The 24537-nt window shown below is 38.1% G+C and overlaps 1 protein-coding gene across 1 annotated transcript; it reads left to right on the top strand.

Annotated features, from left to right (window-relative positions):
* Positions 1–6194: 6194 nt before the first annotated feature.
* LOC132349380 (olfactory receptor 2A12-like) lies at positions 6195–7142 on the top strand. The gene has a single exon (XM_059897743.1). The coding sequence runs from the start codon at positions 6195–6197 to the stop codon at positions 7140–7142; it is 948 nt and encodes a 315-aa protein (XP_059753726.1).
* The last annotated feature ends 17395 nt before the right edge of the window (positions 7143–24537 follow it).

The following is a 24537-nucleotide window of genomic DNA, read 5'->3' as shown; positions in this document are numbered from 1 at the left end:
GGCAGGTCATTTATGAAGAGCTCTGTGCATCTGTCTAACGTGATTGGGAATTGGAAACCCTTAAATGGTTTAAATAAGAGAGAGACAGGACCACTGTTGTATTTTGACCAATCATTTGTAGTAGTCCATATAGAGAATGCAGTAAAGAAAAGAATCCAGAGGCAGGGAGACCAAGGAGGGGCTTGTGCAGGATTATGGGAAGACTGAGAATGGCCTGATATCTCCTGTGAGTTTTTACCCGCTCAAAAGTTAACCTCCATATGAACATACAACAGTGTTTTTTATCCATTATACTGTTGAATGAAACTTGGGTAGTTCCCTACTTTGAGCTATTTTGACTAGTGTTTTAAACAGTTTTGTACATGTCTTTTCCTAGAATATATGTCAGTGTATATAAATGTGGGGGGATATAGTTAGGAATAGAATGCTGAGTAATGTGGAATGCATATGTTCAAGTTTAAGAGATACCATCAAACATTTTCCAGAGGAATTGTACAAATTTATTCTCCCATCAGCAGTGTAAGAAAGTTCTGGTTACTCTTGCCAACTCCTTGTATTTTTCATTTTAGCCATTCTGGTAGGTGTGTAGTGGTGTTACACTGTGGTCTTAACTTGCAACTCCTGTATGACTAATGACGTCGAGTACATTTTCACTTGATTAATGACTATTTAGATAACACCTTTTGTGAAGTGTCTTTTTAGATATTTTGCCCATTATTCTATTGGGCAGCCTTTGTTTTTTGTTTTTTTTGTCTTTGTTTATTTGTAAGAGTTCTTTATTCTGTATACAAATCTTAAGTTCTTCATTTGAATATAATCTGTGTATATAATTACATGTAATTATATACATATATAATTCTGTGTATATAATTACATGTAATTATATATATATAATTATGTGTAATATCTTTATAAGTAATTATATAAAAATATATAACTTATCATTTTTTCTCTATGGTTAGTGCTTTTTGGTCCTGTTTAAGAAATCTCTGCCTATTGCAAGGTAACATAGATATTTGTCTGTGTTTGTTTTTAAAAATTTTATTATTCTATCTTTACCATTTAAATTTACAATATATCTGGAATTAATTTTTGTTTACTGTGTGAGATAGGTTTCAAAAAATTTTTTTTTCCTGTGTGAATATCCCCATGATCCAGCAGAATTTTTTGAAAAGACAATGCTTTCCCCAATTCATTGTAGGATCAAATTTGTCATGAATCAGGTGACTATGTATTCACAGGTCTGTTCTGGACTTTATTCGGTTCCATTTATCTATTTGTTTATTTTGTGCCAATTTCATACTTGCTTAATTATTGCAGCTTTATAGTAAATCTGAATATCTGGTAAGTCCTCCAGCTTTGATTTTTTTCTTCAAGATTCTTCAGAATTTCCATGTAAATGTTATGACTACCTTGTCAATTTTCTGTAGAAAAAACAGCTGGGATTTAGACTAGGATTGCATTGAATCTATAAATCAATTTTACATCTTTATAACGTTGAATTGTCTAACCCATGCATGAACGTGGCATATGCCTCCATTTACTTGGGTCTACCTTAATTTCTCTAAAGAATGTTTTTCTACACATATTTTATTAGAGTTATTACTACATGTTTGGTTTTCAAAACTGCTCTTATAACTTATTTTCTAATTGCTGGTATAGAGAAATATTGATATGTTGGATTTTTGTGTACTTATTAATTCCAGTTTGCTTTGGGTTCTTTTAAATTTTCTATCTACACAATCAGGTGTTCTGTAAGTAATGACCATTTTGTTTCTTCCTTCCCAATCCTTTGGTTTTTTAATTTCTTTCTCTTGACTTATTTCACTGGCTAGGACCACTAGTATAATAGTTAATAGACATACTAATAGTGAACATTTTTGTTTCACTTTCGATGTTGGGGAATAAGTTATCAGTATTTCACCATGTAGTATGATATTTGCTGTAGGTTGCTTCTTTTATTGGGGATAGTATTTATCACATTAAGAAAGTTCCCTTCCATGCTATAAAACACAGGAAGCTCAGGTCGGTGCTCTGTGATGACCTAGATGGGTGGGACGGGAGGAGGTGGGAGGGAGGTGGGAGGGAGGTGGGAGGGAGGTGGGAGGGAGGGCCCAGAGGGAGGGGTTATAGGTATAGATATAGCTGATTCACTTCATTGTACAGCAGAAACTAACACAACATCGTAAAGCAATTATACTCCAATTTTTTAAAAAAAGGAAAAAAAAGTTTGCGTCTATTTTTACTTCGTTAAGAGGTTTATTTCTAATCTTAATTGATTGTTGACTTTTACCGGATGCTTTTTCTATGTCTGTTAAGTTAAGCAGATAAATTTTCTCCTTTACTTCATTAATCAGATGATTACATTGCTTGCATACCAAATGCTAAACCAACCTTGAATTCTTGTAATAAACCCAATTTGATTGTGATGCGTTATCCTTTTTAATATATTGCTAAATTAAATTGGCTAATATAATGTCAAGAAGTTTTGCAACAATGCCCATGAGAGAGATTCATGTATGAGTTTTCCTTCCTGTAATGTCTTTGTTACTTTTTGGTATTGCGTTTATGCTGGTCTCATTAAATGAGTTGGGAAATTTTCACTCTTTTTCTATGCTTTGCAAGAGTTTGTTATGATTGGTATTGTTCCTCTCTTAAATGTTGGAAATATTCACCAGTAAAGCTGTCTGGGCCTAAAGTTTTCTTTCTAGGAAAGTTTAAAATTATAGATTCTTTTTTTTGGAAAGACAGTGGACTCTTCTTTTAGTTCTTCTTTGTCAGTTTTGTTAATTTGTGTTTTCATTTGCCCATTTTGTTTAATGGTCAAATTTATTGTTATAAAGTTGTTTATAATTTTTAAAATTAGCTTTTAAATCACTGTAGGACCTATGGTAATGTTCCTCTTTCATTTCTGATGTTGGTAATTTGTGTTTTATTTTTCTTTATCAGCCTTGCTAAGGACTTAGATATTATTTCAAAGAATGAACTTTTGGCTCTGTCGATTTTTCTGTATTGTAAGTTTGTTTACGATTTCATTGTTTTCTGCTCTTATCTTTATTATTTCCTTCCTTCAACTTCATTTTGGGTTTGATTTGTCGTTCCTTTTCTAGCTTCTTGAGATAAAAGTCTAGTTGATTAATTTTTAGCCTTTTAAAAATATTCAAATATATGCAATTAAGGGTATATGGTTTCTCCTAAGCACTGACAATGATTTTTTTTATCATCATTTATTTTAATATATACTAATTTCCATTTTGATTTTTCTTTATCCCATAAATTATTTAGAACTGTATGCTAATTTCAAAGGAGTAGGGTACTTACCCATGATATGTAACTTGAAATTGATTTCTAGCCAATTTCATGGTTTAGAGAGTATACTCTGAATGATTATCACCCTTTGGGTTTTTTTGAGTTTACATTTATGATGCAGCATAGAGTCAATTTCAACAAATGTTTCATGAAGTTACAATGTTTCTTTTGGTTTTGTTTAGGTGAACAACAGGTTGATTTGATATATTTATATATTGCAGAATGAAAAAGCTATATTTCTTGTGAATAATATGTGGGGTTTTTAAAAAAATTCAGTTTGAAAATATGCTTTTGATGAAAATATTTAGTCCTTTTGCATTTAAAGTAATTACCTACATACTTAAGTTCCACTTATTTTTTATTGACCTGCCTATTTTATGTTCGGTTTTTTCCTCTCTCAAAAGAGCATTATTTTGGATTAATGAACATTTTTATTAGTTCATTTTCTCCTATTTTGGGTCATTGGCTATACATTATTTATTCTTTTATTGATTTTCCTAGATATTTTAACATAAATCTTTGACTTATCGCAGTCTAACGGCAAGTGATTAGTTTTACCACCTTTCCAATTATGCTAAATATTTAGAACACTATCTCTATATCTCTTCCATTTCTTGTGCTATTCTTGCCATAATCTTTAGTCTTTCATCTGTTTTATTTTATTTTATTTATTTAAAAAAATTTTTTAACATCTTTATTGGAGTATAATTGCTTTACAATGGTGTGTTAGTTTCTGCTTTATAACAATTAGTTTCTGCTTTATAACAAAGTGAATCAGTTATACATATACATATGTCCCCATATCTCTTCCCTCTTTCATCTCCCTCCCTCTCACCCTCCCTATCCCACCCCTCTAGGTGGTGACAAAGCACCGAGCAGATATCCCTGTGCTATGCAGCTGCTTCCCACCAAATCCCACAAAACTTTATTGGTTTACATTCATTATTAATTTATATTTATCTTTTCCTTGAGGGACTCTTCATTTCTTTTTGCATTTTTGTGTTTCTGTCACTTTCTTTCTGCTAGAAGAACTCTCTTTAAATAATCCCACTTTTCATTTGTCTGAAAAAGTTTTTATTTCATATTAAAATTTTTTTCAAAAACTCTTTTCGGAAATAATTTCAAAACCCTCAGAAAAGCAGAAAGAATACTACAAAAAATCCTGTATATCCCATACTTAGATTTATTAATTTTTTAGCCTTGTTGTCATTATAATTTCCAGAACTATTTGAGAATAATTTGCAAACATCATGTTCCTTTACCTTTAATACTTCAGAGAATAGTTCCTAAGATGTAAGAGAATAAAGATATTCTCTTATATAGTAGTTATCAAATTTGGGAAATTTGATACTGATACACTTATCTAAAGTAATCTTATTCATATTTCAGTTTTATCAATTGTCAAATTAATGTTATTCATAGCATTCCCCCCTTCCAGGATTACATCTTGCATTAGTTGTTATATATTTTTTAGTCCCCTTGCATCTATTATAGATTATTAGCCTTTCTTTGTCTTTCATGACAGATAGTTTTTGAAGATTAGAAGCTAGTCATTTTATAGAATATTCCTCAACTTAGGTTTCTATGATGTTTCCCCATGATTAGATTCAGGTTTTGCTTTTTTGGCTGAAATAATATATAGGTGATACGTATATTGTTAGGATTTCACATATGGAGACACACTGTGTCTATCTGCTCCTTATTGGTGATATTAATTATAATCACTCAGTTAAGATGCTGTTCAGCTTCTCCACTGATAGCTACTACTTTTTACTTTTGTAATTAATGATTACTTTATGGATAGATAGCTTATAACTAGGTAACATTCTGTTCCTTATCAAACTCACTCCCTATAGATTTAACATCTGTATTATTTAGGATCCTGGAAGGAGACAGAACACACCAGTAATGTGAAGAGGGAAAATTTAATATGCAGAATTGTTAACTAGTAAAAGGTAGATAACTGCTAAAAGGGATAAGAGAGAACCAGAGGTAACAATTGAAAAAAAAAAAAAAGCAGCTACTACCTCATGGCTGATGAAGAGTACACATTGAAGGGACTAAGGATTTAAGAGATACTTCCCTCCCTCTTCCTGATCCTGACACCCCTCATTTCCCCACCCCGAAAAAGACTGAGCCCAGACTTTTTCAAAGAGGGTATGACTGCCACAGGAATACAGTGTGCTACTGGGGGTGGGGGTGGAGCCACAGGCCAGAGCTCCCATGACAGTGGCCACTGGGTGGGGAGAGTGTGTGTGGCCTGAGTATGTGATTGTGGTTGGTCCCCACCAGCCCACTGGCTCTCCCTCTGAGTAACAGAAGGAGGAAGATTGAAGCCCCAACATAAGTGCCTTCCTGCTGCCCTCATCACATTGTCCCTCTATCGACCTCTATTGATAATGCCTCCCATTGTCAGCTGCCAAAGGAGAAATGTTTACAGGGTGGGGAGAGGCTTGGAGAGCATCCAGACAAATGATCTCTAAGGCAGAGGGGAAGGCCACCTCCACAAGTTTGGGGCTTGAGTGGATGTGGTGTAAATCAATTGTTGCTAGACATTTGAGTGAACAGTTTTTCCACTGAGGGGTGGGGAGTAAGACTGGGGAGATTGCAAACGAGCATTCTACTGCTCTTTAGTGTTTTAAGACATCATATAAGACACTTTTATACATTGCCCTGACTCCTCATAAAAACCCTGAGAGATGAGTATCATTAGTCACATTTTACAGATGAGGAGACTGAGGCTCAGAGATTTAAGTCACTGGTGCAAGGCAGTAGGTGAGTAGTGGGCCCAGAATTAAAATCCCAGCCTGTCTGCCTCCAGTTCTTACTAGGCTATCATATTTTAGATGACATTGAAATGAATGTGATTCTCTTATAGGCTCACCATGAGGATGCCTCCAGGGCAGAACCAAAGCTGGGTTTCTGAATTTATCCTGCTTGGCTTCTCCAGTGACCCCACGACCAACAGGATCCTCTTCATTGCCTTCCTTCTCCTTTATCTGAGCTCAGTCCTTGGCAATGGGCTCATTGTCACCCTGATATGCCTGGACATGCATCTCCACACTCCCATGTACTTCTTCCTCTGTATCCTCTCCCTGCTGGATATGGGCTCTGTCACCACCACCATGCCCCAGATGTTGGTGCATCTTCTCGCTCAATCTCAGACCATCTCCTTTGCTGGCTGTTGGCTACAAATGTACATGTTTGGCGCTCTGGGCCTGACCGAGTCCATTTTCTTTGTAGTCATGGCTTATGACCGATATGTGGCCATCTGCTACCCACTGCGTTATACTGTCATCCTTAGCTGGGGTCTGTGCACACGGCTGTCAGCTGGGACCTGGGCCTGTGGTTTCTTCTTCTCTCTGATCCATACATTTTTCACCATGAGGCTGCCATACTGTGGGCCCAACATGGTCAACCACTACTTATGTGAGGGTCCCTCAGTACGAAGCTTGGCTTGCATGGATACCAACCTCATTGCGATGGTGGACCTGGTCATCAGTGTCTTCATGGTTGTTGCCCCACTCTCCCTCATTGTGGCTTCCTACATCTGTATTGCCCAGGCCATTCTCAAGATCAAGTCCATGCAGCCCCGCTGCAAGGCTTTCTCTATCTGTGCTTCCCACCTGACTGTGGTCACATTCTTCTATGCTCCAGCCACCTACATCTATATAAGGCCCAATTCAAGCTATTCCCCTGAGCAAGACAAGCAGATCTCACTCTTTTATAATGTCTTCACTGCCCTGCTTAACCCTGTGGTCTACAGTTTGAGGAACAAGGACATTAAGAGGGCTTTTCTCAAAGTGATGCAGAGGAGTAGATTAGCCTGGTGAGCTGGAAGACAGGAGGGGCCTGGGGTAGATTGTCCAATGTTGAGGGAGAGCATCTATAACATATGAAACAAATATCATGCATTTGAACCAACACATAGAACTTGGTCAGTGGAACAAATGTGGTACATGAAACCGAACATGGTTGTCTTGATCAACTTGCTACATTTTGGTTGAGAAACAACCCCATAATCTCAGTGGCTTACAACAGCAAAAGTTCATATATTTCTTATGCTCTATGTCAGTTGTAAGTAGACTGTGGCCTTCTGCCATTGGATTCTTGGATCCAGTGTGAAGGATGAGGCTGTATCTGGCACATGCCAGTCTTAAGAGAGAGAGAAACAACAATGGCTGAAATACATGATGACTCTTAAAGCTTCTGCTCAGAAGTAAAACACACATCTCTTTCCTCACGCCCTATTGGCCAAACCAAGCCCTATGTTTAAGCCTGCTGGTAAAAGGGCAGGAAGTATTTCCTTCCCACAGAAAAGTAATGCAAATCATGTGGCAATGGGTATGGATGTATATTCCCTCTACAGTGAGAGCAGCAAATAATGAGAGTGATATTATAATCTACCACAGTGGCACTGGAACCAATAGAATACATGTAACCAACATGAAACATGGTAACTCTAAGTGACATGGTACATGGACACAGTAGAAAGTCAAGGTGATGTAGGCAATCAGAGTGGCACATGTAAACAATAAATATATGTAGCCAACATTGAAAATTAAGCCACTGGTACATGGAACCAATGTAATCCACAGATCTGATTTGGTGCATGGAACCGATGTGGTTCATGGGGCTGACATGGTATACTCTGCATTGTCTTGTGGAAGACCACAGAACATGACCTTAAGTGACCTGGGTTCTAGTCCCAACCTTGCTAATTTGTGACTTTAAGCAATTTACTTCATTTCTCTACATCTTACTTTACTCATCCATAGAACGAGCACCTCAAATTGAAAGGTCCCCAAGACCTCTGTGTCACTAAAATTGTATGTCACAATAAGTGAAGTGCATAAAACTCAAATGCAATAAACTTGTGAATCTTCTGTGAACCCTAAGATGAATTAGGAAACCATAGAAAAATTAAAGTTGTTGCATGTTTGCTGCACATTTGAGCAGCACATATAACAGTGTCTCTTATTCTCTCAAGGGAACTAAACGACATATGAGGCTCTCTAAGAGAGAGCATGGGCATCCAACATTTTTTTCAGGCCTCATTGATGGCCCAGATATCTTGGGCATGAGTCAATTCAATTCCAGTGTTTTGTGAGCATCCATTAATTCCCAACCAGTATCAGGCCCTGTGGAACCCAAGAGAGATATGTGGAGAGATTTACAGTCATGAAATTATAATACCACAACCCAAGAAGATGCCACAGTGACCTGTGGGGACTAATGGCCTCATAGGAGTGAGGTTCTTTCATTGGGTGTCAGACACAGAGGATCAGGCTACACCTCACCCCACGACTGCATAGCTCAGCACTTTGTAAGCTCTCCAGAGCTTAGAATCAGGAGAGGGGGTGGAAAACCCCAAGAAGTTTGATATTATTTCTCCCACCAGTGGAAAGATAGGTTGAAATAGAAATTGAGTTTAGTTACTGAAAAATGAAACTCTCAGAAAACAGTGTTCTGTGATATGGAAAAATGGAGGAGGGAAATCTATTTACCAAGAGCTGACAGGTAAGATCTTGGTCAGGAATTAAGATTTAGCTGAGAGTGAGAAAGAGTCATCTGTGCAAAGAGCCAAGAGAAAGACATTTCTGACCAGGTACAAAGGCTCAAATCAGGAAAAGACTTTGCATTGTCTGCAGAGCTGGAAGAAGGCTTATGTGGTCACAGGAAAGGGAGCAGGAGAGGTAGAGATAACATTGAGAAGTAGGCCATGGACAGTCCTAAAGAGCCATATAAGAAGTGTTTACTGTATGCTAAATGCATTAGGAATGCTTAGATTCTTACTGGTGAAGTGATACAGTTTTATGGGTGATAAGCTCCACTGTGGGTGTGACTTGAGGTGACTGGAAAGGAGGTGGGAGAAAAGGTCACTGGGGATGAGAATGTTAGGGAACTCACAGGCCAGGAGTGAGAAAAAAGAACTTCCCTTTTGGAGAGCTGTAGGGGATGTGGTATCCCAGGGAGAATTCCAGGTTGAAGATATTGGGACAGGTGGTTGCTGATTATGGGGTTGATGTTGAGAAGACAAAGGGAGAGAAAACTGGGGAAAGGGAGAAGTAGGGATTTGGGCAACTGGGGGCTGAGTAGAGGGATTAATGAGAAATGGGAGTCTGGGAATAATGAATGACTAGAGAGTTGTGAACTTCTGGTGGGATTGAGATTTTGTCTCTAGCACTTAGGTGCAAATTTGGGTAGTGGTATAATTCTAAAGCATTTACTCAGAGATGTAACGGTGCTGGGCTAGGCAGGGGATTTGAGTGGGTGAGTACCACTGCACCAATGATATGGCAAAGTTCCAGGCAGCAGTTCCAGAGGGTTTCAGGCAGAAAGTGAAGGGTCCCATGGACTATTGGAGTGTTCCCTCCATCTGGGGAGGGGGTAGGGAATATGAGGCTGGTGGAAGGGACTTGCAGCTGTTGAGAGCTTCCTGCTTCTGGCTTTGTGGGGAAGGGTGCTGCCTGGATAATGGGGAAGAGGTCTTCCTGGCTGTTGGAGTTCCTTCCAGAGGGTGCAGAGTCTATCTGGTGGCTCTTCTACAACAAGAGTCAGGGACCAGGGTAGTGGAGAGGTGAGTCTTGTGGATAAAGTGTGATGAGAGAGAGTGTCTCTCTCCTAGGACAGATAGTAACAGAGTTTGTAATTCAGGATGATAATAGATTTTATCTTAAAGATAAGCAACCCTCTATTTTTAAGAACCAGGGATGAGGAATGGGGTGGAGGAAAGAGGGAGACAGTATTTTCAGAAGAATGGCTTGGGAGTACTGATGAGGGGGTTGGATTGAAGAGGAACATTTAGTGGGGTAGACCTAGGCATAATTTATGAAGGTACTAGATTTGGATGGTGGCAGTGAGTGGGGAGATGCTGAAAGATGTGACGAGGAAAGCAAGAGCATGTGATGGCTTGGGTGTTTTGGTGGAAAAGGGAGAAATCAAGGAAGATACCAATGTTCTCAGCCAGATTTACCACTGTCTCTGCTTCCCTGCAGTTCACTGATGGGCACCGTTGATTGTTTACTGTCATCACTGATCCCTGGTACTGCTGAAAGGAAGTCACAGTACCTGTCCTCAAGGAATTTGCAGTCCACAAACCAACAGTTCTTAGGAAGTGTATGGGTACTTAGGGGTGGGGTTAAAAAATGTTGTTAAATTAATTTTCTGTTAATTGGGATCTCTATAGGGTTGTAATTTTTTTAAACTTTTTCTGCGTGTTTCCTAGAACAAATCAAATGGCAGAGTGGGTAATAACTGCCTGTCAGGTGGCATACAGGTCAGCCATTTGGGGGAGGTACTTTGGTGCTAAACTGAAATGTCTACCTCTCTAAATTCTTTGCCCTTTAGACCTATTTCTGCACTAATGATCTCAAAGTTTCTGTGTGGGAAGATTGGTAAACTACCACTTATTGTCTGTTTCTTCTTGTGCAAGAAACTTAAGTTCCCCAACGCCGCTGTCTCTCTCTCTTTTTTTTTTCCAATTATGCTATAATTTATTTTATTTTTTATTTTTTTAAACATCTTTATTGGAGTAATATTGCTTTACAATGGTGTGTTAGCTTCGGCTGTATAACAAAGTGAATCAGCTATACATATACATATATCCCCATATCTCCTCCCTCTTGCGTCTCCCTCCCACCCACCTTATCCCACCCCTCTAGGTGGTCACAAAGCACCGAGCTGATCTCCGTGTGCTACGTAGCTACTTCCCACTAGCTCTCTATTTTACATTTGGTAGTGTATATATGTCCATACCACTCTTTCACTTCGTCCCGGCTTACTCTTCCCCCTCTCCGTGTCCTCAAGTCCATTCTCTATGTCTGCCTCTTTATTCCTCTGTCCTGCTCCTAGGTTCTTCAGAACTTTTTTTTTTTTTTTAGATTCCATATATATCTGTTAGCATACGGTATTTGTTTTCCTCTTTCTGACTTCACTCTGAATGGCAGACTCTAGGTCCATCCACCTCACTACAAATAACTCAATTTCGTTTCATTTTATGGCTGAATAATATTCCATTGGATATATGTGCCACATCTTCTTTATCCATTCATCTGTCGATGGACACTTAGGTTGCTTCCATGTCCTGGCTATTGTAAATAGACCTGCAATGAACATTGTGGTACATGACTCTTTGAATTATAGTTTTCTCAGGGTATATGCCAGGTAGTGGGATTGCTGGGTCATATGGTAGTTGTAATTTTAGTTTTTTAAGGAACCTCCATACTGTTCTGCATAGTGGCTGTGTCAAGTTACATTCCCACCAACAGTGCAAGAGGTTTCCCTTTCCTGCACACCCTCTCCAGCATTTATTATTTGTAGATTTTTTGATGGTGGCCATTCTGGCTGGTGTAAGGTGATACCTCACTGTAGTTTTGATTTGCATTTCTCTAATAATTAGTGATGTTGAGCATCCTTTCATGTGTTTGTTGGCAATCTGTATATCTTCTTTGGAGAAATGTCTATTTAGGTCTTCTGCTCATTTTTGGATTGGGTTGTTTGTTTTTTTGATATTGAGTTGCATGAGCAGCTTGTAAATTTTGGAGGTAATCCTTTGTCAGTTGCTTCATTTGCAAATATTTTCTCCCATTCTGAGGATTGTCTTTTCGTCTTGTTTATGGTTTCCTTTGTTGTGCAAAAGCTTTTAAGTTTCATTAGGTCCCATTTGTTTATTTTTGTTTTTATTTCCATTTCTCTAGGAGGTGGGTCAAAAAGCATCTTGCTGTGATTTATGTCAGAGAGTGTTCTGCCTATGTTTTTCTCTAAGAGTTTGATAGTGTCTGGCCTTAAATTTATGTCTTTAATCCATTTTGAGTTTATTTTTGTGTATGGTGTTAGGGAGTGTTCTAATTTCATTCTTTTACATGTAGCTGTCCAGTTTTCCGAGCACCACTTATTGAAGAGGCTGTCTTTTCTCCATTGTATATTCTTGCCTCCTTTATCAAAGATGAGGTGACCATATGTGCGTGGGTTTATCTCTGGGCTTTCTATCCTGTTCCATTGGTCTATAGTTCTGTTTTTGTGCCAGTACCATACTGTCTTGATTACTGTAGCTTTGTAGTATAGTCTGAAGTCCAGGAGCCTGATTCCTCCAGCTCCATTTTTCTTTCTCAAGATTGCTTTGGCTATTCAGAGTCTTTTGTGTTTCCATACAAATTGTGACTTTTAAAAAAAATAAATTTATTTATTTTATTTTTATTTATTTATTTTTGTCTGCGTTGGCTCTTCGTTGCTGTGTGTGGGCTTTCTCTAGTTGTGGCGAGCAGGGGCTACTCTTTGTTGTGCTGCGCGGGCTTCTCATTGTGGTGGCTTCTCTTCTTGTGGAGCACGGGCTCTAGGCACACAGGCTTCAGTAGTTGTGGCACATGGGCTCAGTAGTTGTGGCTCGTGGGCTCTAGAGTGCAGGCTCAGTAGTTGTGGCGCATGGGCTTAGTTGCTCCGCAGCATGTGGGATCTTCCCGGCCCAGGGCTCGAACCCGTGTCCTCTGCATTGGCAGGCGGATTCTTAACCACTGCGCCACCAGGGAAGCCCCATTGTGAAATTTTTTGTTCTAGTTCTGTGAAAAATGCCATTGGTAGTTTGATAGGGATTGCGTTGAATCTGTAGATTGCTTTGGGTAGTAGAGTCATTTTCACAACATTGATTCTTCCAATCAAAGAACATGGTATATCTCTCTATCTGTTTGTATCATCTTTAATTTCTTTCATCAGTGTCTTATAGTTTTCTGTATACAGGTCTTTTGTCTCCTTAGGTAGGTTTATTTCTAGGTATTTTATTCTTTTTGCTTCAATGGTAAATGGGAGTGTTTCCTCATTTCTCTTTCAGATTTTTCTTCATTAGTGTATAGGAATGCAAGAGATTTCTGGGCATTAATTTTGTATCCTGCAACTTTACCAAATTCATTGACTAGCTCTAGTAGTCTTCTGGTAGCATCTTTAGGATTCTCTATGTATAGTATCATGTCATCTGCAAACAGTGACAGTTTTACTTCTTCTTTTCTGATTTGGCTTCCTTTTATTTCTTTTTCTTCTCTGACTGCTGTGGCTAAAACTTCCAAAAGTATGTTGAATAATAGTGGTGAGAATGGGCAACCTTGTCTTGTTCCTGATCTTAGAGGAAATGTTTTCAGTTTTCACCATTGAGAACGATGTTGGCTGTGGGTTTATCATATATGTCCTTTATTATGTTGAGGAAAGTTCCCTCTATGCCTACTTTCTGGAGGGTTTTTATCATCAATGTGTGTTGAGTTTTGTCGAAAGCTTTTTCTGCATCTATTGAGATGATCATATGGTTTTTCTCCTTCAGTTTGTTAATATGGTGTATCACACTGATTGATCTGCGTATATTGAAGAATCCTTGCATTCCAGGGATAAACCCCACTTGATCATGGTGTATGATCCTTTTAGTGTGCTGTTGGATTCTGTTTGCTAGTATTTTGTTGAGGATTTTTGCATCTATGTTCATCAGTGATATTGGCCTGTAGTTTTCTTTCTTTGTGACATCTTTGTCTGGTTTTGGTATCAGGGTGATAGTGGCCTCATAGAATGAATTTGGGAATGATCCTCCCTCTGCTATATTTTGGAAGAGTTTGAGAAGGATAGGTGTTAGCTCTTCTCTAAATGTTTGATAGAATTCACCTGTGAAGCCATCTGGTCCTGGGCCTTAGTTTGTTGGAAGATTTTTAATCACAGTCTCAATTTCAGTGCTTGTGGTTGGTCTGCTTATATTTTCTATTATTTCCTGGTTCAGGTTCGGAATGTTTTGCTTTTCTAAGAATTTGTCCATTTCTTCCAGCTTGTCCATTTTATTGGCATATAGTTGCTTGTAGTAATCTCTCATGATCTTTTGTATTTCTGCAATGTCAGTTGTTACTTCTCCTTTTTCATTTCTAATTCTATTGATTTGAGTCCTCCCTTTTTTTCTTGATGAGTCTGGCTAATGGTTTATCAATTTTGTTTATCTTCTCAAAGAGCCAGCTTTTAGTTTTATTGATCTTTGCTATTGTTTCCTTCATTTGTTTTTCATTTATTTCTGATCTGATCTTTATGATTTCTTTCCTTCTGCTAACTTTGGAGTTTTGTTGTTCTTCTTTCTCTAATTGCTTTAGGTATAAGGTTAGATTGTTTATTTGAGATGTTTCTTGTTTCTTGAGGTAGGATTGTATTGCTATAAACTTCCCTCTTAGAACTGCTTTTGCTGCATCCCATAGGTTTTGGGTGGTCGTGTTTTCATTGTCATTTGTTTCTGGTTATTTTTAAATTTCCTCTTTGATTTCTTCAGTGATCCCTTGTTTATTAAGTAGTGTATTGTTTAGCCTCCATGTGTTTGTGTTTTTAACAGAATTTTTTCTGTAATTGATATCTAGTCTCCTAACGTTGTGGCTGGAAAAGATACTTGATATGATTTCCATTTTCTTAAATTTACCAAGGGTTGATTTGTGACCCAAGATATGATCTATCCTGGAGAATGTTCCATGAGCACTTGAGAAGAAAGTGTGTTCTGTTGTATTTGGAAGGAATGTCCTATAAATATCAATTAAGTCCATCTTGTTTAATGTATCATTTAAAGCTTGTGTTTCCTTATTTATTTTCATTTTGGATGATCTGTCCATTGGTGAAAGTGGGATTTTAAAGTCTCCTACTATGATTGTGTTACTGTCGATTTCCTCTTTTATGGCTGTTAGCATTTGTCTTATGTATTGAGGTAGGTGCTCCTATGTTGGGTGCATAAATATTTACAGTTGTTATATCTTCTTCTTGGATTGATCCCTTGATCATTATGTAGGGTCCTTCTTTGTCTCTTGTAACGGTCTTTATTTTAAAGTCTATGTTTTCTGACATGAGAATTGCTACTCCAGCTTTCTTTTGATTTCCATTTGCAGGGAATATCTTTTTCCATCCCCTCACTTTCAGTCTGTATGTGTCCCTAGGTCTGAAGTGGGTCTCTTATAGACAGCATATGTACGGGTCTTGTTTTTGTATCCATTCAAAAACATTTAATGTCTTTTGGTTGGAGCATTTAATCCATTAACATTTAAGGTAATTATTGATATGTATGTTCTTATTATCATTTTCTTAATTGTTTTGGGTTTGTTATTGTAGGTCTTTTCCTTCTCTTGTGTTTCCTGCCTAGAGAAGTTCCTTTAGCATTTGTTGTAAAGCTGGTTTGGTGGTGCTGAATTCTCTTAGTTTTGCTTGTCTGTAAATGTTTTAATTTCTCTTTTGAATCTGAATGAGATCCTTGCTGGGTAGAGCAATCTTGGTTGTAGGTTTTTCCCTTTCATCAGTTTAAATATATCTTGCCACTCCCTCTGGCTTGCAGAGTTTCTGCTGAAAGATCAGCTGTTAACCTTATGGGGATTCCCTTGTATGTTATTTGTTGTTTTTCCCTTGTTGCTTTAATATTTTTTCTTTGTATTTAGTTTTTGATGGTTTGATTAATATGTGTCTTGGAGTGTTTCTCCTTGGATTTATCCTGTATGGGACTCTCTGTGCTTCCTGGACTTGATTGACTATTTCCTTTCCCATGTTAGGGAAGTTTTCATCTACGATCTCTTCAAATATTTTCTCAGTCTCTTTCTTTTTCTCTTCTTCTGGGACCCCTATATTTCGAATGTTGGTGCGTTCAATGTTGTCCCAGAGGTCTCTAAGACTGTCCTCAATTCTTTTCATTTTTTTTTCTTTATTCTGCTCTGCAGTAGTTATTTCCACTATTTTATCTTCCAGGTCACCTATCCGTTCTTCTGCCTCAGTTATTCTGCTATTGATTCCTTCTAGAGAATTTAAAATTTCATTTATTGTGTTGTTCATCATTGTTTGTTTGCTCTTTAGTTCTTCTAGGTCCTTGTTAAACATTTCTTGTATTTTCATCATTATATTTCCAAGATTTTGGATTATCTTTACTCTGAATTCTTTTTCAGATAGACTGCCTATTTCCTCTTCATTTGTTTGCTCTGGTGGGTTTTTACCTTGCTCCTTCACCTGCTGTGTATTTCTCTGTCTTCTTCTTTTGCTTAACTTACTGTGTTTGGGGTCTCTTTTCACAGGCTGCAGGTTCATAGTTCCTATTGTTTTTGGTGTCTGTCACGAGTGGCTGAGGTTGGTTCAGTGGGTTGTGCAGGCTTCCTGGTGGAGAGGACTAGTGTCTGTGTTCTGGTGGATGAGTCTGGATCTTGTCTTTCTGGTGGGCAGGAGCACGTCCAGTGGTGTGTTTTGGGGTGTCTGTAAACTTATTATGATTTTAGGCAGCCTCTCTTCTAATGGGTGGGTTTTTGTTCCTGTCTTGCTAGTTGTTTGGCATAGGGTGTCCAGCACTGTAGCTTGCTGGTCGTTGAGTGGAGCTGGGTCTTAGCAGTGAGATGGAGGTCTCTGGGAGAGCTTTCCCTGTTTGATATTATGTGGAGCTGGGAGGTCTCTGGTGGACCAATGTCCTGAACTCAGCTCTCCCACCTCAGAGGCACAGGCTTGACACCCGGCCAGAGCACCAAGACACTGTCAGTCACACAGCTCAGAAGAAAATGGAGAAATAAAGAAAGAAAGAAAAATAAAATAAATGATTAAAATAAAATATAATTATTAAAAATAAAAAACAATTAAAAAGTATTTAAAAAGAGGATAAAAAGAAAGCAAGAAAGAAAGAAGAGAGTAATCAAAACAAATCCACCAGTGATAACAAGTGCTAAAAACTATACTAAAAAAAAACCAAAAAACAAAACAGACAGACGGAACCCTAGGACAAATGGTAAAACCAAAGCTATACAGACCAAATCACACAAAGAAGCATACACATACACACAATAAGAGAAAAATGAAAAAAATATATATATTAAAAAAAGAGGAAGCGAGCAACCAAATCAATAAACAAATCTACTAATGATAATAAACTCTAAATACTAAACTAAGATAAACATAAAACCAGGAACAAATTAGATGCAGAAAGCAAACTGCAAGTCTACAGTTGCTTCCAAAGTCCACTGCCTCAATATTGGGATGATTCATTGTCTATTCAGGTATTCCACAGACGCAGGGTACATCAAGTTGATTGTGGAGATTTAATCCACTTATCCTGAGGCTGCTGGGAGAAATTTCCCTTTCTCTTCTTTGTTCACACAGCTCCTGGGGTTCAGCTTTTCATGTGGCCCCACCTCTGCATGTAGGTTGCCTGAGGGCATCTGTTTTTTACTCAGACAGGATATGGTTAAAGTAGCAGTTGTCTAGGGGGCTCTGGCTCACTCACGTTGGAAGCAGGGAGGTGTACGGAAGGCGGGGTGAGCCTGTGGTGGCAGAGGCCAGTGTGACATTGCACCAGCCTGAGGTGCACCGTGTGTTCTCCCGGGGAAGTTGTCACTGGATCACGGGACCCTGGCAGTGGTGGGCTGCACAAGCTCCTGGGAGGGGAGGTGTGGATAGTGACCTGTGCTTGTGCACAGGCTTCTTGGTGGCTGCAGCAGCAGCCTTAGCATTGCATGCCTATCTCTGTTGTCCGTGCTGATAGCCACGGCTCGTGCCTGTGTCTGGAGCTCGTTTAGTTGGTGCTCTGAACCCCCTCTCCTTGTGCACCCCAAAACAATGGTCTCTTGCCTCTTAGGCAGGTCCAGACTCTTTCCCGGACTCCCTCCCAGCTAGCTGTGGCTCTGTAGCCCCCTTCAGGCTGTGTTCAAGCAGCCAACCCCAGTCCTCTCTCTGGGATCTGAACTCCAAAGCCGGGGCCTCAGCTCCCAGCCCCCACCTGCCGGGTGAACAGACAAGCCTCTCAGCCTGGTGAGTGCTGGTCGGCACCGATCCTCTGTGTGGGAATCTCTCCACTTTGCCCTCTGCACCCCTGTTGCTGCCCTCTCCTCCATGGCTCTGAAGCTTCCTTCCTGCCACCCCCCCGTCTCCACCAGTGAAGGGGCTTCCTTGTGTGTGGAAACTTTTCCTCCTTCACAGCTCCCTACCAGAGGTGCAGGTCCCATCCCTATTCTTTTGTTTCTGTTTTTTCTTTTTTCTTTTGTCCTACCCAGGTACGTGGGGAGTTTCCTGCCTTTTGGGAAGTCTGAGGTCTTCTGTCAGCGTTCAGTAGGTGTTCTGTAGGAGTTGTTCCACATGTGGTTGTATTTCTGATGTATTTGTGGGGAGGAAGGTGATCTCCACGTCTTACTCCTCCACCATCTTGAAGGTCTCTCCGCCGCTTTCTCTTTAGAGAATGAATGTTATTGTAAACCACTGGAACATAAGAAAGATTGAAAAATCACAAGAGATTAGTTTGCTGAGCTCTATGCAAATAAAATTGGAAATTTAGACAAAACAGATAATTTCTTAGGGAAATACAGATTAACAAAATAAAACTTTTTAAAGATAGAAAGTGTGAACAGACTAATTTCCATAGGAAAATGAGAAAACTAGAGAAAGCTATTAAGTAACTACCTCACAACAAGATTCAAAATTTGGTGGTGAGAAAGTTTGGGTAGAGGGGAGACACTGATTTTTCTGCAGAAACTTTGCAGGCCTGAAAGGAGTGGCATGATATTCAAAGTCCTGAAAAGGAAAAACCTGCAATGTAAGATATTCTATCCAGCAAGAGTATCATTTAGGCTAGAAGGAGAAAGAATTTCTCAGAAAAGCAAAACTAAAGAATTCAGCAATACTAAATCTACCCCAAAAGAAATACTGGAGGGTTGTCTGTAAATAAAAAATAGGCAAGAATCTGTAGGAAAGGGAAAATAACAACAGGAAAGGAAATACAAGAAAGGATTGAAGTTCATGTAAATAAGCCATTACATAGATTTTTAAAAATCAAAAATATTATAAAAGTGATTATAACTAAAATTAACAGTAAAAGGATAGGCATGAAGTTTTAGAATAAAACATCAAAATCACAAAATGTGGAGGAGTGAAGTAAAACAATGTATATCTTTTAGAATGTGTTTGAACTTGTATGAGTATCTGTTTAAAGTAAGTAGATATAGTTCTCAGTCAACATACTTGAACTCCATTGGAATCACAAATCAAGAACATACAACAGAGTATGATAGACTCAAGGATGTATTGTACAATGTCAGGAATATAGACAATATTTTGTATTGACTGTAAATGGGAAGTAAACTTTAAAAATTGTATAAAAAATTTAAAAATTTTTATTAAAAAATAAAATGGATTCACAAAAACCAAAAAGAAAGGAGCTCAAGCATACTACAAAAGAAAATCATCACACCACAAAAAAGGAAAAAACAAGAAGAAAGAGAAATGAACAAAAAAGAACTATAAAAACAACAGGAAAACAAGGTTTTGAATGGCAATAAGTTCATATCAATAACTATCAATAATTACTTTAAGTATCAATGGATTGAATGCTCCAATCAAAAGACATAGAATGGCAGATTGGATTTAAAGAAAAAAACAAGAAATACAATATGCTGCATACAAGAGACTCCCTTCAGGGTAAAAAACACACACAGACTGAAAGAGAGGGGATAGAAAAAGACATTTCACGCTAATGGAAATGAGAAGAAAGCAGGGGTAGCAATACTCATATCAGACAAAATAGACTTTCAAACAAAGGTCATGAAGAAAGGCATTATACAGTGATAAAGAGATCAATAAAAGAAGAGGATATTACAACCATTAACATATATGCACCCAATATAGGAGAACCTAAATGTGTAAAAAAAAAATACTAACAGACATAAAGGGAGAACTGGACAAAAGTAAAATAATAATAAAGAATTTATTACCCCACTGTCATCAATGGAGATCATCCAGACAGAAAATCAATAAGGCAAAAGAGGTCTTAAATGACACAATAGACCAGTTTGACTTAATTGATATCTACAGGACACTACATCCAAAGAAAACAATACACATGCTTTTTAAGTGTGCACAGAATATTCTCTAGGATAAGCAACACAGTAGGGCACAAAACAGACTTCAAAAAACTTAAGAGGATACAAATTCATCCAAGCATTTTTTGGGACCACAATGGTAGGAAACTAGAAATCAACCACAGAAAGAAAAACAGGAAAAGAACAAACACGTGGAGACTAAATAACATGCTATTTAAAAATGAATGGGTCAATGATGAAATCAAAGAAGAAATCAGAAAAAAACAAGTGAAACAACAATGAAAACATAAGTGTACAAAATCGATGGGATGCAGCAAAAGCAGTTTTTAGAGGAAAGTTCATAGTGACACAGCCTTCTTCAAGAAACAAGAAAAATCTCAAATAAACAATCTAACTTAAAGGAATTATAAAAAGAGAATAAACAAAACCCATAGTCAGCTGAAGGAAGGAAATAATAAAGATCAGAGAGGAAATAAATAAAATAGAAAGAAAAATCAACAGAAAAGATCAAGAAAACCAAGAGCTGGTTTTTTGAAAATATAAACAAAATCAATAAACCTCTAGCCAGGCTCACCAAGAAGAACAGACAGAGGACCCAAATAAACAAAATAAAAAAGGAAAGAGGAGAAATAACAACTGATAGCACAGAAATACAAAAAATCATAAGAGAATACAATGAACAGTTACATGCCAAAAAATTGGACAACCTAGAAGAAATGGACAAGTTTCTAGAAACATACAGCCTACCAAAACTGAGTCAAGAAGAAATAGAAAATTTGAACAGACTGACCCCTAGAAGTGATATAGAACCTGTAATTTAAAAAACTCCTTGCAAACAAAGTTGTGGGACCAAATGGCTTCACAAGGGAATTCTACCAAAATACACCAGAGAACTTATACCTATCCTTCTCAAACAATTCCAAAAAATTGAAGAGGTGGGAACACTCCCAAATCCATTCTATGAAACCACCATCACCCTGATATCAAAACCAGTCAAAGATATCACTGACAAAGGAAATTACAGGCCAATAACTCTGATGAATGTAGATGCACATTTCTCAAAAAAATATTAGCAAACTGAATCTAACAACACATAAAAAGGATCATACACCACAACCAAGTTGGATTCATCCCAAATTCACAAGGATGGTTCAACATATGGAAACCAATCAATGTGATATACCACATCAACAAAAGAAAAGACAAAATCCACATGATCATCTCAATAGATAAAGAAGAAGCATTTGATAAAATTCAACATCCATTCATGATAAAAAAAAAAAAAACTCTTTCCAAAATGAGTATAGAGGGAACATATCTCAACATAATAAAACCTATTTATGACAAACCCACAGCCAATATAATACTCAACTGTGAAAAGCTGAAAGCCTTCCCACTAAAATCTAGAACAAGACAAGGGTGCCCACTCTCCTCACTTCTATTCAACATAGTATTGGAAGTCTAGCCAAAGCAATCAAGAAGAAGAAATGAAAGATATCCAAATTGGAAGGGAAGAGGTAAAACCATCACTGTTTGCAGATGACATGATACTTATATTGAGAACTCTAAAGTCTCCATGCAAAAACTACCAGAAAAAATACATGAATTTAGCAAGGTAGCAGGATACAATATTAATATACAGACATCTGATGCATTTCTTTACAAGAATAATGAAACATCAGAAAGAGAAAGTTTTAAAAGTCCCATTTAAAATCACATAAAATAATACCTAGGAATAAACTTAACCAAGGAGGTGAAAGATCTATATGCTAAAAACTATAAAACATTGATAAAGGAAACTGAAGATGATTCAAAGAAATAGCAAAAAATCCCATGCTCTTGGATTGGAAGAACTAATATTTTTAAAATGGCCATACTACCCAAAACAATCTACAGATTTAATGCAATCCCTATCAAAAACACATGTCATTTTCCACAGAACTAGAATAAATAATTGTAAAATTCCTATAGAACCACAAAAGACCCGGAATTGCCAAAGCAATCTTAAGAAAAAAGAACAAAGCTGGAGGTATCACTTTCCCAGATTCTGAATATACTACAAAGCCACAGTAATCAAAACAGCATGGTATTGGCACAAAAACAGACATACAGATCAATGGAATAGAATAGAGAGCCCAGAAATAGACTCACATACCTATGGTCAATTAAACTATGACAAAGGAGGCAAGAATATACAATGGAGAAAAGACAGTCTCTTCAATAAGTGGTGTTGAGAAAGCTGGACAGCTACTTGTAAAAGAATGAAATTAGAGCATTCCCTCAAACCATATACAAAAAATAAACTCAAAATGGTTTAAAGATCTAAATATAAGACATGACATCATAAAATTCCTTCAATAGAACATAGACAAAATATTCTCTGACATAAATTGTAACAATATTTTCTTAGATCAGTCTCCCAGGAAAAGAAATAAAAGCAAAAATATACAAGTGGGACATAATGAAACTTAAAAGCTTTTGCATAGCAAAGGAAACCATAAACAAATGAAAAGGCAACCTATGGAATGGGAGATAATATTTGCAAATGATGTGACCAAAAGTGTTGAAAATATACAAACAGCTCATAGAACTCAATATCAAAAAAACAAACAACCCAGTTGAAAAATGGGCAGAAGACCCAAATAGTCATTTCTCCAAAGAAGACATACAGATGGCCAATAGGCACATGAAAAGATGCTCGTTATTGCTAATTATTAGAGAAATGCAAATCAAAACCACAATGAGCTATCACATCACACCACCATTAAAAAAAATCTGCAAATAATAAATGCTGGGCAGGGTGTGGAGAAAAGGGAATACTTCTATACTGCTGATGGGAATGTAAATTGGTGGAACCAATATGGAAAACATTATGGAGGTTCCTTAAAAAAACTAAAAATAGATCTACCGTATAATCCAGCAGTCCCACCCCTGTGTATATATTCAGAAAAAAATGAAAACTTTAATTTGAAAAGATACATGCACTCCAATGTTCATAGAAGCACTATTTACAATAGCCAAGACATGGAAACAACCCAAGTGTAAATCAACAGATAATTGGCTTAAGAAGATGAGGTATATATATACAATGGAATATTAGCCATAAAAAAGAATGAAATATTGTCATTTGCAGCAACATGGATGGACATAGATAACATTATACTTAGTGAAGTAAGTCAGACAAAGACAAATATTTAAAAAAAGAATGCAGAGAAAATTCATAAATCTCTGTCACATTGTCCCAAACTAACTGCAGGAAGCCTGGGAAATGCCCAGGAAAAGGAAACTATGGGATGAACACATAGCATTGTCTCTGCACCTCCATACTTCTGTCCTGAGGAGGTAGCAGGGGGATGCCTTGGGCCAGGGTTATTGCCCAGTCCACTGGATGCTGCCACCTACTCAGTTCTAGATTGATTGGTTTAACGTGGAAAAGTGAGCCCATTGTTGCCCAATCACCTGATTTTTCCAGAAAAGGCAGAAGAAGGAGAGAGGAGAGAGAGAAAATACTACACTGGCCAAATTAAATTGACTTCATAGACTGACCGCCAGGTACCATGTCTGCTCCAGTCCCACTCCTTCTTAAACAAACAGGGAAGCTAAAGCCCAAAGGGAAAAGGAATTGTCAAAAATTGTCAGAGCAAACACAGGTAGACCCGGAATTACAGCCCAAACTCTTGACTGGGCTGTTTTCCCTGAAAGAGTTACAGCAAGTCCACACTCTCTCTCCTACCCTTGTCCCTGGGTTTAGCCCTCTTACTAGAAGAGCCTTCCTTGTGAAGGGCTGCTGTGGAAAACGTGGCCCAGTGGTGCAGACATTGTGAACAGTGAGCCTCAGGGACGTTTCTCAGGACGAGGCCCCCACCTGGGCTTTCCTCACTTTTCATGTGTTTATGGGCAATTTTCATATCTTGTTTGGGAAGTGTCTGTTCCTAGGTTGCCTGTCAATGACTTGTAGGAGTTCTGTACTATTCTGAATAAGAGCTTTTTGAAGAGTTTGTCTGTGTTGCAAATATCTTAAGGCCATGATATTAAGGCCCTTTGACTATTTTGACCCCAGGGGAAACAAACCTTGGGGAACAGTGGGGGTGGGAGAGGCACAGAGCTCCAACCCATAATCCTTCCAACAGTCACCCTCACTGGCCCCCACATCCCCCAAGGCTGCTGAGGGAAGCTGGTGGTCTTGGGCAATCTGGTTGTGAGGCAGAGACACCTGAGGTGCTCTGATATGGAGTCCTGTCTGTCCCTCAGAAAAAAGGTGGATCACAGAACTTGGAGGAGCTGGGTTGGTTCCATTTATCTTATGCTGCCAAACCTCAAGATGGTGTGGAATCCGATCCCACAGGCCCACTGCCACTCACATTGCCTCACAGATGATTCAGGCCTGGCCTTTCTGCCCCTACCTCCT

This window comes from Balaenoptera ricei, chromosome 1 (assembly GCF_028023285.1).
Source record: "Balaenoptera ricei isolate mBalRic1 chromosome 1, mBalRic1.hap2, whole genome shotgun sequence".
Classification (NCBI taxonomy): Eukaryota; Metazoa; Chordata; class Mammalia; order Artiodactyla; family Balaenopteridae; genus Balaenoptera; species Balaenoptera ricei.
This window is presented reverse-complemented; position numbering and strand designations above follow the sequence as displayed.

Excerpts from the sequence above, each read along its gene's own strand:
- LOC132349380 (XM_059897743.1), top strand. The coding sequence starts at position 6,195 with ATGAGGATGCCTCCAGGGCAGAACCAAAGCTGGGTTTCTGAATTTATC.